Genomic DNA, 13,328 nt, shown 5'->3' with positions numbered 1-13,328 from the left:
CTGCCTTGATTTTCTCCTTTGTTAAACATGCTTCAGAACCTACGTAGAATTCCAGATGCTCCAAAGGATTAATTCTGACCATTACAGACATTCATCTCATTCACAGTCTTACATGCGTAAGCTTCTTGTTCTTTGAAATGGCTGGAAAGGCCTTTTAAATGCCCACATCAACAGTGGTTTCTGTTTACTGTTCTCTGAAAAAAGAACTGCTTCACTTTCAGGAGTAGGAAAGCGTTCCTTATATACATCAGGATAAGATTTCTGAAACTGAAAAGGAATAACCAGGGTTAAGGAAATTGTTTTAGTTTGTTCACTAAAATCAGACCGTAGAATTCTGACCTCTCACTATAAGAAATATTTGACATATATTTTGTCAAACAGTATGGCACAATCTATAGTACTTAATAAGTTATTTATTTGTATCCCGCCTATATTATTTTTACAAATAACTCTTAATTTTCCCTGCAACAACAACCCTGATGTTTTTGTTATCTCCACAATCCAAATATACGCTTATATATATTCATTTTGTTTTGAAACAGAAATACTGTGATTATTTCACTGCTGTAAGTTCAGTTAAAATGGTTAAGCCATGATGAGACTATATTATTTAAAATAACCATATTTTAAACAATAAAACATAATTTGGTAATCAAATTCATATTTATAGGTTCCTGCCTCACATTTAAGAATATGCTTGTAAGTCACCCAGAGTCACTTCTCAGTGAGATGGGCAGCATATAAACTTAATAAAATAAAATAACAAATAAGATATATTTGATTCTTTACAATCGTTTAGAAGCTATGAGCATCTGTAATAAGACTGCAATGTATACAAATTGTAAATATTTCTAGATTCTAGAAAAAACATTTATATTTAAATATTAAGGAAAATCCTAAGAACCAACAATTTTAAAAGATTTCCCTTATTGATGCACCTGTCTTGCTGTTGATATTGTTGAAATTAAAATACATATTGGGCAATTTCTGATTTGGCAAGCCTGAACAGCCGTCAAGTTTTTGTATTATGCATTAAATGGGAGAAATGTTTTAATACACTTAAGGCTTTGCAATTGAGTTGAGTTTGAGGTAAATGGTTGTCTCCATGTGCATTGTGTACCCGTAGAAGGAAACTGTAAGATTCTACAAAGGCAGGATATCAGTTCTCTCTTGATCAGGTCAGGATTTAAGTTTATTAAATTCTCCTCTGTTGCTTTGGCAATGTTTGTGATTTATATATCATGTATCTATACCAGGGGTCCCCAACTCCTGGTCCATGGACTGGTACCAGTCCACAGCATGCCAGAAACTGGCAAACAGGCAAAGCCCCATTCACGGGATGCAGTCAGCACGACGAAACCACACCCCCTCTGTCCCGTGGAAAAACCTCTCTCCATGGAACCAGTCCCTGGTACTCAAAAGGTTGGGGGCCGCCGATCTAGATTGTCCATCTCCCTCAAGGTTTTTGACAGAACAAAAATATTTACATATGGCATAAATGTAATGCCCCAGCTGTAGAATATAGTATTTATAGTCTCAGTGCTACAGATGTTTCCAAAGGAATAGCCCTGTGGAAAAAACTGGTAAACTGCAGGATCAGAATTAAGATTTATACAACATATATTTAAAAAGATCCTAGTGTGAGTTCTATTATAGTAGTAAGCAGTTACAACATCAGCAAAGCTCTGCTGAACTGAACTGTAGCCCATCTCTGAGGAACCCACAAGCATCTCTCCTTATCAGTCCCTTAAGAACATGGGTCTTCAAACTCGGCCCTTTTATGACTCATGGACTTCAATTTCCAGAATTCCTCAGCCAGAGTGCCTGGCTGAGGAATTCTGGGAGTTGAAGTCCATGAGTCATAAAAGGGCCGAGTTTGAAGACCCATGCTTAAGAACCTCTAAAGAGGTTCTTTATATCTTGGAGCCTTTCACACAATCCAGAATTCCATCAGGGTTCTGAATTGTGAAAGCCTCCAAAACGTCATCTGAAATTTCAGGGGGGGGGGGGGGAAGAAGAATACTTAGCACACCCAATGAGTTGGTATAACTACTTTCTGGAGCAAATAAAAAGCCTACATTGGAACAGAAAAAGAAGCTATGGTTGGATGAAGAACAGGTTTTGAAATTGAACTCAGAATAGATGAAGGTGATGCTAGTCAACAGCAAATCTGTGGTTTAGCCATTCCCCCCCCCCCAGGTAGTTCTTCTATTGAAAGAGCAATTTCACTTCTGAGAATGCTTGCTGATATCAGCTATCATTGGATTAGGGTGTGAGATGATGACAAGAAATGCATTTGCGCAATTATGGTTGGTGTACCAACTTCAACCATTTGTCAGCTGGTCAGATTTAGCAGCAATTATTTATACCTTCATTATATTTATTCTCAAATGTGTCAACATATTTGCTATTTAAAAAAATGCTCAGAATTTACAGCTTGCCTTTTCTCTACAAGCTAATGGCAAAGAAGATGAATTATATTTGGCATCCACCATCTCTTCCTTTAGAGGAGACTCAACACATCTCTCATCCATTCTTATTGTTTGTTTGCATTGGTTTTGTCTTGAATTTTGAATCATGAATGACTGTATCCTGCGCTCAAGCTGGGTGCAAAGGATGTATACAGGTAGTCATCAATTTACGACCACAATTGACCCCAAAATTTCTGTTGCTAAGTAAGACATTTGCTAAGTGAGTCTTGCCCCATTTTATGACCTTTCTTGCCACAGTTGTTAAGTGAATCACTTAACCGTGTGAAGTTAGATATATGGTTGTTAAGTGAATCTGGTTTCCCCATTGATTTTGTCAGTGAGAAGGGTGCAAAAGGTGATCACATGACCCTGGGACGCTGCTCCTGTCAAAAATATGAGTCAGTTGTCAAGCATCTGAATTTTGATCACATAACCATGGGGATACTACAACGGTCATAAGTGTGTAAAACGGTCATATGCCCTTTTTCAGTGCTGTTGTAACTTCAAATGGTCACTAAATGAACTGTTGTAAGTCGAGGACTACCTGTATACTGCCAGTAGGCTTGAGACCCTGGGGATGGATCAACTTCTGAGGTGGTTCCATTATTATTAACATTCTTTTCTTTTCTTGTTTGGTTCTGCTTTTATAGTGTTTAATGATTTTTCATAATTATTATTTTGGATATGTTTGCCTTCTTATTTGTAAACCATGTTCTTTTCACAAATAATGGTTGGATTATTATTATTATTTTATATTGTTATATTTATTGTTTTTGTTATTGTTTGTATGCTGCCCAGAGGCACTTTCCATGAAATAGGAACCATATTTTATAAATAAAAATAATAAATATAAATCAAAGAACCTAATTAATATTAATCCATTTTCCCACTTATCTATAAAAAAGGGAATTACTTAAACGTTTCAGCAAAAATGAAGAAAAAACTGTAGAAAAATTCAACAATTTCATTTACCTGTTTCAACTTTTTCTTCTTTTCTTTGATGGACATTTTCATATTCATTGTGATTTCTTCCAACAAATTTGCCAGTGGTTCTTGACGACAATTTGTTTTTTGGTGTTCAAACTCATCAGTTCTGATTTGATGACCAAATGATGGCACAGGCAAAATAGCATCTGTATCCGATTCTGGATATTTCATCTGAATTTTACACATACACACAAAAGAAATGCAAGAAGACATTTAGAATTTGTTTTTGCTTGTCTCTATGTTTAATTAACATTATGAATTGAAGTCAGGTGAAATATGCTATCATCACCTAAAGGAAAATTGACCACTGAAAGGCTTTGAATGATAAGCCTTGTTTTAAAATTCATTGTTATAGGAGACATACTACATACATACATACTCATGCGCTCGTGACCTCTTGGCTGGACTACTGCAACGCTCTCTACATGGGGCTCCCCTTGAGGACCACTCGGAGGCTCCAACTGGTACAGAATGCAGCCGCGAGAGTTGTGTTGGGAGTCTCCCGATACTCCCATGTTACACCTCTGCTCCGTGAGCTGCATTGGCTCCCAGTTGTCTTCCAGGTGAGATTCAAGGTACTGGTAATGGTGTTCAAGGCCCTACATGGCATGGGTCCGGAGTACCTTAGGGACCACCTGATGCCGGCATCAACTTCCCTCCGCCCCGTGCGTTCCCACAGAGAGGGCCTCCTCAGGGTGCCACCGGTCAGAGAATGTCGTCTGGTGGCCCCCAGGGGGAGGTCCTTCTCTGTGGGCGCCCCGGATTTATGGAATCGGTTGCCGGTCGAGCTCCGGATGGCGCCCGACCTTCACTCCTTCCGACGCGATCTGAAAACGCACTTATTCAAACAAGCCGGCCTGGCCTGATGGGGGTTGGGGGGGATTTTTTACTGTTGCTTTTAATATATGTATTTACTGTTTTAGCTTGGGCATTGTATTTAATCCTTTTTTAACTTTTGTATTTTTATATTTTTATATGTTTGCCCTGTACACCGCCCTGAGTCCTTCGGGAGAAGGGCGGTATATAAATAAAATTAATAATAAATAATAAATGTGATGGAAAGAGGGGAGGGCATGTTTATATTTTAATTGTAATAGTAATCCTCATTCAGTTATAAAAAGTTTTTTTTAGAAAAAGGAAGGGAGGGAGGGAAGGATGGATCACAAAATACTTGTAAAGAGAAATTGCAATCTGTCAAGGGGCTCATAAAGTAACTGTTAATGATCAGATCATGTTTTCTAACTGGCTTTCTTCTGTTTGTTAATTTATAATATACCTCCTACATACCTACCTGCATAATTAATTAATTAAATGTATATACCGAGTTGCTCATCTTAAAACATCTGGATGGCTTACAACCAATAAAACAGTATAAAATCACATTAAACAATATAAAACCAACAACAATATCCATCATGCTAGGCATAGCACAACAGTAAACCAAATACATTTAAAGGGATGAGATAATAAAAATAAAAGGAAAAGTTTACACCAATAACATTCGCTATATCTTATCACACCTTTCGATTCTTCTTCCTTCACATTCAACTCATACACTGATTTTTGTTCTTTAAACTTCGTGCCTTTTTTTTTTTTTGCTGGATCTCATCCACTCAAGATTTTGTTGGTCTTTCTCATCCTCTCCGTCCATTCATTCCTCCTTCATGCATTTCACTTTTTCATTCTACCCATACTCATTCTTGATCCTACACATTCTTAACTACCTGATTCTGACTGCATTCAACTTTTATGGTTCTTTGAGCATATCCTGTTTTCACTTTCAGATAACAAAGTAGGCAGAAGCAGTTTTATAAACATACAGTTTACTTCTTTTGACACACATTCATTTTGCACAACAGACCAGGTACTACTATTCACTATTTTTCCAACTGAACTTCCCAGATTTTGATTACTGTCAGCTCTTGTTTTAGAATTCTTCATAGGCCTATTTAGCAAGCTCATTACCCTGAGGTTCTTGCACTCATCATTTCAACTTTTTACAACTTTTTTTTTGGACACCAACCTTTTATAGCATCCATCTTAACTGCACTCTTTAACACTTCCCTATTAGCTCTATACAAATCCCTAAACTATTCTTCCCAGTACTCCCTCATTCCACGTAATCAGAGAGAACCCATGGCCAGGAGACCTTTACCCAGTCTAGCTATAACTAGACTGTACCTGGATTGTGAAATTCTTACGACAACTCACGCCCTGATCACTGCACAATCAAACTGCTACAATGTATTATATGTGGTTGCTTTTGAAGATAAGCCATGAGCTGCAATTAATGCAAAACACAGTGACCTGTTAGTTAGCAAGAAAAACCTGTTCTGGCAGAATTGCTGTTATCTTGAGATCACCGCACTATTGCTTTCAGATACAAATGCTAATAATTACATATTTATTTATTTATTTAGTTATATTTATATACCGCCCTATTCCCTGAGGACTCAGGGCGGTTTACAGGGAATTAAAAATCCAAAATACAAAAATTAAGAACAAATTAAAAAAATATTAAATTAACCCTGTAGTCAGTTAAAAAGAACCCCAAATTAAAAATTCCTCCTCAGTCTGGGCCCGAGAGCTGAAAGAGCCAGGTCTTCAGGCCCCGGCGGAATGATCGGAGGTCGGGGGCAGTCCTCAGCTCCACCGGCAGCTGGTTCCAGAGGGCAGGCGCTCCCACTGAGAAGGCCCTATCCCTGGGTGTCACCCGCCGGCAATCTCTCACATATAAAATCCTATGGTGTGGGATAGGATTTATCCAGTTCAAATATTTAGAAAAGGCCCTTTGAAAGTTTTTCGCCTATGTGAGATGTAAGTGTAAAGGCTAGACATCAGGGCTTCTTGGTGATAGCTTCACATTTTGGAATACACTCCATGGGAGATAGGTATGATTGTGATCTCCTGTCATTCAGAGTCATCAAATTGTTTTATTTCAAAAGTATTTCACCAATAAAATAATTGTTAAAATAATAATAAAATAATGGGTTAATTGTTGAAATTCTATTCACTTAGCCTGAGGCTTTTTGTTTAGATCACTTACCTATTTATAAATCGTACATTTCCATTGAAATTGCTATGCATTTTCTCTGGCTCTTTTAATATTAACTGCTTCATGCCCTTTAGAGACTACATTCTTTGCAACTATCTTTTTTTCAATATACACAGTCAAGCTATTCTCCAAAGCATCTGAAAGCAGGACAAGAAGCAATGGATGGAAACTAGTCAAGGAGAGAAGCAACCTAGAACTAAGGAGAAACTTCCTGACAGTTAGAACAATTAACCAGTGGAACAACCTGCCTCCAGAAGTGGTGAATGCTCCAACACTGGAAGTTTTTAAGAAGAGACTGGACAGCCATTTGACTGAAATGGTATAGGGTTTCCTGCCTGAGCAGGGGGTTGGGCTAGATGACCTCCAAGGTCCCTTCCAACTTATTATTATTATTATTATTATTATTATTATTATTATTATTACTACTATATCTTTCTCTCATTCTTTACAGTGCAGAAACATTCTCTTATTTGTGTGTGTGCACTTTCTTAATTCCTGGCTTCCTTCACTTCATTACTGCACTTCATATTTTGTGAGTTCATATATTCTATTAGCATAACTCCACACAACTGTTTGGTAATCTGAAGATGTTTTTTTTACTCTCTACTTAACAGTGTTACATTCCCTTTTCTTAGATCCATTTTCCATTTCATCCATTGAGAGATTAATCCATCTTGTGATACTTTCTCATATTGGACTCATATGTTTTCTTCCTGAAGTTGATGTAACTTTACTTTGCTTCTTTCGCTTCCTTTTCTGTCATGACCATTTTCCCTCACGATCCACCCTTTGATTCTACCAAAAACATGGACTGTTCCAAATTTAGAAAATTCTCATCATGACTGAATCCTTTACTAATCATCTCAATCTTTTGTTACAGTCAATTTTACTCTTAGAATTATATTCATTTCTTAGCCATGTGTATCTATGAATACGTTATTGCTTACATCACGTACCTGAAACGAAATTGTTTCCCTTAAACAGATAATCATCAAAGTGTCACCTTTCCCTTTCTTGGATTTCAAAATGCCTTGTGTACTCACCCAAACATCTATGCCAACTAGACAATTATTCATTCATAGTCATTCAGAACATTGCATAATTTACCCAGAACTCATATTTAGCATTTCCATTATCACCATTCACTGTAATATAACATGGAACTATTACCATCCTATGATTTGCTACTTCCAAACTCACATACAACAACCTAATTTATGTGAATTCATATGATGTGCTATTAACTAAAGAAGGGATAATAGCATTTCTACAAGTGAAACTTTCATCTGCTTATTTACAGTAGGTGGGTTTTCAAAATGTAGTAAAAAAGTTATATACAGGAGAACAAAATTCAACCATGTAAGACTCACCTGGACTCTTTGGAGATGTGCTATATATTCCTCAGCTGCAGTTTTTAAGGCTGAAGGAACATTTAAGATCTCATCATAATTGTCCATCATGAATGAAACCAATTTAGCTGCTAACAGTTCATCCAAATCCACTTCATCCTTGGAGCAAAGAATGCAGTGAGAAAAGGTTTGAACCATCTGAAACACAGAAGAGGAAATCAGTGACATCAGGTCTCACAATATATATTGAATTTGTTATTTATTGTCCCATAAGTGATGGAAATTGCTACTACATCTTGTACTACAGATCATGCGTTGAGCCAAAGGCTATGTGACTTTCAAGATTCCTCCCAACCCAATGATTTAAGTATTTATAAACTGATGAGATACTGTTGGAGGCCTGCTACCACATTTGTCAACATCAATTTTTGTAGCCCACTGATTCAGATATACGCATTCAGATTGTATCAACTTAGGGATAGAACACCTGACAAAAAACAAGAAAATTAACATATTTTCCCTTACACTGAATTCCCTTTCCAAAGTTCTTTTGGTTCTCTTACCCATTCAGACAGCGCTATAAATCTAAAGAAAACCAGGCATTCACAGAGCAAGCAATGCAAAAAGGTTAAAGGACTGTGGTGAGAAATAGGTGGGAAGAGCTGCAGCTGACATCTTTCATCCACTTTAGCAGGGAAATTCAGCCTGGGGATTTAACTTCAAGTTATACCGGCAGAAGGCGACAAGAGAATATTGCAAACCACACCCTGCCTTGCACAGATTACTGCTATTTCTAGAACAAGTCATTATTTTGTAACTAAGAAGAATCTCCCCCAGAGCAATTCCAAAATGATTTCATAGTGTATTTTTATTTCCGGCAGATACATACCATTGCTCTTGTTCCAAGTGTATCTGAAAGAGGTGGAAGATCTTTATTTGACTGGATCTTAGCCATCAACGTCATCAATAACTGTAGTTTTCGCCGATTTGCTGGTGGTAGAAGAAGACAACAAATCTGCAAAGCTTCAGTAGCTAGCTTCTTTTCCTGCAAGATTCCTGAATCAAAACATGATTTTAAAAGATGTTCTTAAGTACTTTTTAAAAGAAACTTCAGTGTTGAGTTTCTTTGAAAATCAGAATTTTATCATTCATATTGTTAATTCATTTTTTGGCATTCCAAATACGAGCTGTAGGTAAAAGGAAAAGCATTAAAAGATTCAAGCTGAGCTGTTTTAATCACCCAAAAGCATTTGAGGCATGCCTACTGATCTTTTCTTGGGAATGTTTTTTGTTACGCTTACAAAGTAATATTTGTAAGTAATATAACTATAATACACTGTAATATTGTGAATAAATTAAGGTGTTTTTTAAGGAAGCAGCTGGACTTTCTTGTTTTTGTTTGAAGATATTTCCCTTCTCATCCAAGAAGCTATTTCAGCTCTGAGTGGATGGTGGGGAATGGAAGGATTTATATTCCTTGCAGACAGCTGGTCATTTGCATTTTCTTAGAGAGTCGCTGAGGCTTTTGGAGGTTTTCTGTGTCCTCAGGGTCACCTGAGTAGAGCAAATATGTGTGGAGCCTTCTTGGCTGCAAGATCTTTTCTGCCATGTCCCCTCATTGTTGAAGACAGGCGCAAACGCAACAGGTGACCCTGATGACACAGAAAATCTCCAAGGGCCCTCAACAACTCTCTAAAAGAATGCAAATGAACAGCTGTCTGCAAGAAATATAAATCCTTCCATTCTCCACCATTCAGTCAGAGCTGAAGAAGCTTCTTGGACGAGAAGCGAAACGTCTTCAAAGAAAAACAAGAAAGTCCAGTTGCCTCCTGAAAAAGCACCTTCGGGATAACCATGACCTGGATGACTGAGAATCTCCATAGACCAGGGGTGTCAAAGTGCTGGCCTGTGGGCCGGATGCATCATAGCAAAACCGCACCCACCCCATTGCCGGCAATGGCAAAAAAGTCACGATACGTTGCAAGTTTGAAACCCCTGCCATAGACAAATGAATAAAGAATATAATTTCTGACAACCTAAAGAGGAAGAGAATCTAGGCCAGGGTTCTTCAAACTTGGCCCTTTTATGACTTGTGGACTTCAACTCCCAGAATTCCTCAGCCAGGCATGCCTGGCTGAGGAATTCTGGGAGTTGAAGTCCACAAGTCATAAAAGGGCCAAGTTTGAAGAACCCTGATCTGGGCCATTTTGTCCTCAATTTTTATGCTGATTAAGAATTATCTGCAGGAGATTATCCTGTTCCTATAGACATTCAGAATAAGTGAGGAGATTGGACATTCATGCTCACTGGTGTGGAAATAAAAGAATAATTCTAGCATAGTTTGTTCTTGATCATTATCATCTCCAGACTCATCTGGAGGTTCTTCATGCAAACATTTAAAGCAACCATACATGTGAGTTTCTTTTATATTCATGAAACCCGATAAAACAGAAAAAGATTTATACAAAATATTTTGAGTTTAGAAGTGCTATTCTCAGCTAGAAGCAAAACTTGGTCATTTTGAGTAACCCTGTCTCAGAAAACAGCAGTGAAATGGGTGGTTCCAACTTCAGGTTAGATCATTTCAAGTGTTGCAAACTTTAACAGAATGTTCATTCAGCAAATTTTGTTTTGAGCATAACCACTGCATAAGGTATTTGGAGTTTCGTTATAAGGAAATTTAGACAAGTCAGCTGTTCTGAGAGTACATATCAAGGTAAGTGGTTATGCTCCAATTTTTAAGTTACCTACCGTATTGGAATTTACAGATCTGATTAATTTCTATACTAAACCATGATTTCATTAACCCTTGCTCTCTGAATAAACCACAGTGTATGGATTCACAAATAAAAAACTTCAAAATAAAACAAGCCATGCTATAGCTTACCATCAAAACAATAGCCTAAAAAGATATGTAATACTCCAGAGGTTCCCCAAAAGCCCAGTGTAATATCTAAGGAACTAAAGGCTTCTCTTGCATTGGCAAATGTCATTGTTTATGAGACCCCCCATTAGAAGAACATTGAACAACAATGGTACACATGGCAGGTTGCAAGAAGAAACCCACAACTGTTCAAAAAGAACATTGCTGCCTGCCTACAGTTTGTGAAACACCACATGGATAAGCTAGAAAGCTAGCAGAAGATTTTGTAGGCGAATGACACCAAACTAGAACTTTTTGGCTTGAAAGAAAAGCATTACATTTGGCAGAAAGCAAACAATGGATTCCAGCGTGATTTCTGTGAAACATGGTGCTGGCAGTATCAGGTTTGTGTTGCTACTCTGCCTCTGGATCAGGATAGCTTGCCATCATAGATGAAACTATGTGTTCTGAATTTTAGCAGCAAATTTGGCAAGAAAATATGAGGATATCTCCCCAGAAACTGAAGCTCAAGAGAAAATGGGTCATGCAGTAAGACAATGACCCAAAATATAAAGGTCATATGACCCCAAAAATGGATAAAGCAGAAGCAAGCCTACCAGGATCCCTGAACTAAGGCTGTCAGAAAGGAGGAACGGGCTAAAATTCCTCCAAGCATAAACTCAAGAGAGAGATTCAAACTTAATGAGCTAACTTTGGGTTTTGGTTATAAAATGAAGGGTTTTCTCCTTTCTTCTTTATATATAATACCTGAGTGCTCCCTAGAATTAGTAAATTACCATTAAAAAAACAACTGGTGTCTTCTTCCTTTAGGGTTTAAAAATAAAATAAAAAATGATATATTATTCCCCACTGCAAAGAGAAGCAGAGATGGTTAAATTGATTCCTTTACCCAAAGAAGAGAATATAGTTAATCTTGTCTCTATTTTGAAATTGCTTCCGGATTTTGTGCTTGCAATGAAAAAAATATGAAACTTTTGATTCTGTTTTTGTAAACTAGATAGGCTTATTGTTATAGAAATGGCTTGTACTTCTGTTGTGTTAAAGCAAAAAGTTGCACTTGTAATGTTACCTTCTACTGTGCTAAAGAGAATCAGAAGTCAATGCCTTTTTTCTTCTTCTTCCGTTACACTATTCTCCCCTCCCCCACGTTCTCTTAGTTTTCCACACTTTTTTTCCTTGTATTTTATACTTCGATAAAATTAATAAAATTTCAAACAAACAAAAAATAAAAATCGTCCAAGCAGGACTGATCAACCATTAAAAATGTTTAGTTGCCGTTATTTTTGCCCAATGGGGCAATGTCAGTGACTGAAAGCAAAGGTTCTCATACTGGTCTCACACACAAATATGTAACTTTGGATCATATGCCTCAATAAATCATTGAATAAGTATGTTTTTGACTCATGTTTAATTGGATTCTCTTTATCAAGTTTTAGGACTTGTGTGGAGAATGTTTTAGGTCACATTTATGCAGAAATATTGAAAATTCAAAGGTTCACAAACTTTTAAATGCCACTGTAACTAGTAGAGGAGCAAGGGAGTCAAATCCAAGTGAGGCCAAGGCTTGACTTATGAAACTAGTGTGATGCTGATGGCAAAAAAAAGCAAGCACTACATGGAACAAGATCCCAAGATAGCTTTTCATTTTTAGGCATAAATTAGAATGGCTAATATTTTTGCAATAGGTACAGAAAGAAGGAGGGCAACAAAACTGGTTCTCTTGTCATTCTGAAATTGTCTGGTATTTAATTATCATCTACTGTACATAACTTACATTTGAAGACAGTGGTGATGTTTTCAAGACTGACAAATTATCCACCCATTGCTGAAATGTATTTATTAATTGTTTCCATCATCTCTCACATGAATCTTTCAGTATTACATTTCAGACAAAATTCTATGGAAAGGTAGCATGGGGAATTATGACAGTCAGGCAACAGCCACTTCTATGACAATTGCTTCATCACTTCAACAGCACAACTGAATGCAGACCATTGATAAGTATGATATTAATGTCAATACACAGATCACTTGAATATGTGTCAGTATGCTGCATCTACCACTTAGGTCATGAGATCTTAGGTAAAAAAACCCTAAGAAACGTCTATTTTTGTTGTGGTCTTCAAGCAAAAAAGAGATGACATTTTAAAGAATAAATACAATGGATGAAGCGGGACATGGCTGTGGTAGAACAGAAAAGTTGAGAAAAGAATAGTGAATATAACTGGTATAAAATAGTTTTTGCTAGTATGCTAAGTATGCTAATTATAGGGTTACTCAGAACAGTCAAAGAAGATGTTTGAGGTGTTATGTTTTATGGTATTGTCGAACTGTAACTGGCATGAAGATAATTGTTTTGAAGTAATTATTCTGAAACTCTGCCACCTAATTCCAGAGCCTCTGGGCAGTTTACAAATATTAAAACTATTCAAAAGCAAGAAAACAAAAAGGAAAAAAAACAAAGACAAAATTGACAAAACTGGAGTGGTACAAAAAAAGAGGGGGCTTCAATCACCCTCTACAAAGGCCTGGGTGAAGATGTACTTCTGGGGTCCAAGTAGATGGCATTGTTTAATTGAAGA

At 37.1% G+C, this 13,328-nt stretch overlaps 1 protein-coding gene across 1 annotated transcript in view; it reads right to left on the bottom strand.

The window, feature by feature from the left end:
* Positions 1–108: 108 nt before the first annotated feature.
* Positions 109–13,328, bottom strand: part of DEPDC1B (DEP domain containing 1B) — a gene marked incomplete at both ends in the record, with an annotated part of 40,605 nt that continues 27,385 nt past the window's right edge. The window contains 3 exons of the mRNA XM_083355120.1: positions 109–267; positions 7,884–8,060; positions 8,752–8,918. Coding sequence (XP_083211246.1) covers positions 109–267; positions 7,884–8,060; positions 8,752–8,918 — 503 coding nt within the window. The remainder of the gene's footprint in view (positions 268–7,883; positions 8,061–8,751; positions 8,919–13,328) is intronic.

The sequence above is a fragment of the Vipera ursinii genome (genome assembly GCF_947247035.1).
Source record: "Vipera ursinii genome assembly, chromosome: 2".
NCBI lineage: Eukaryota > Metazoa > Chordata > Lepidosauria > Squamata > Viperidae > Vipera > Vipera ursinii.
Note: the sequence above shows the minus strand (reverse complement) of the source record. Positions and strands in the feature narration are given on the sequence as shown.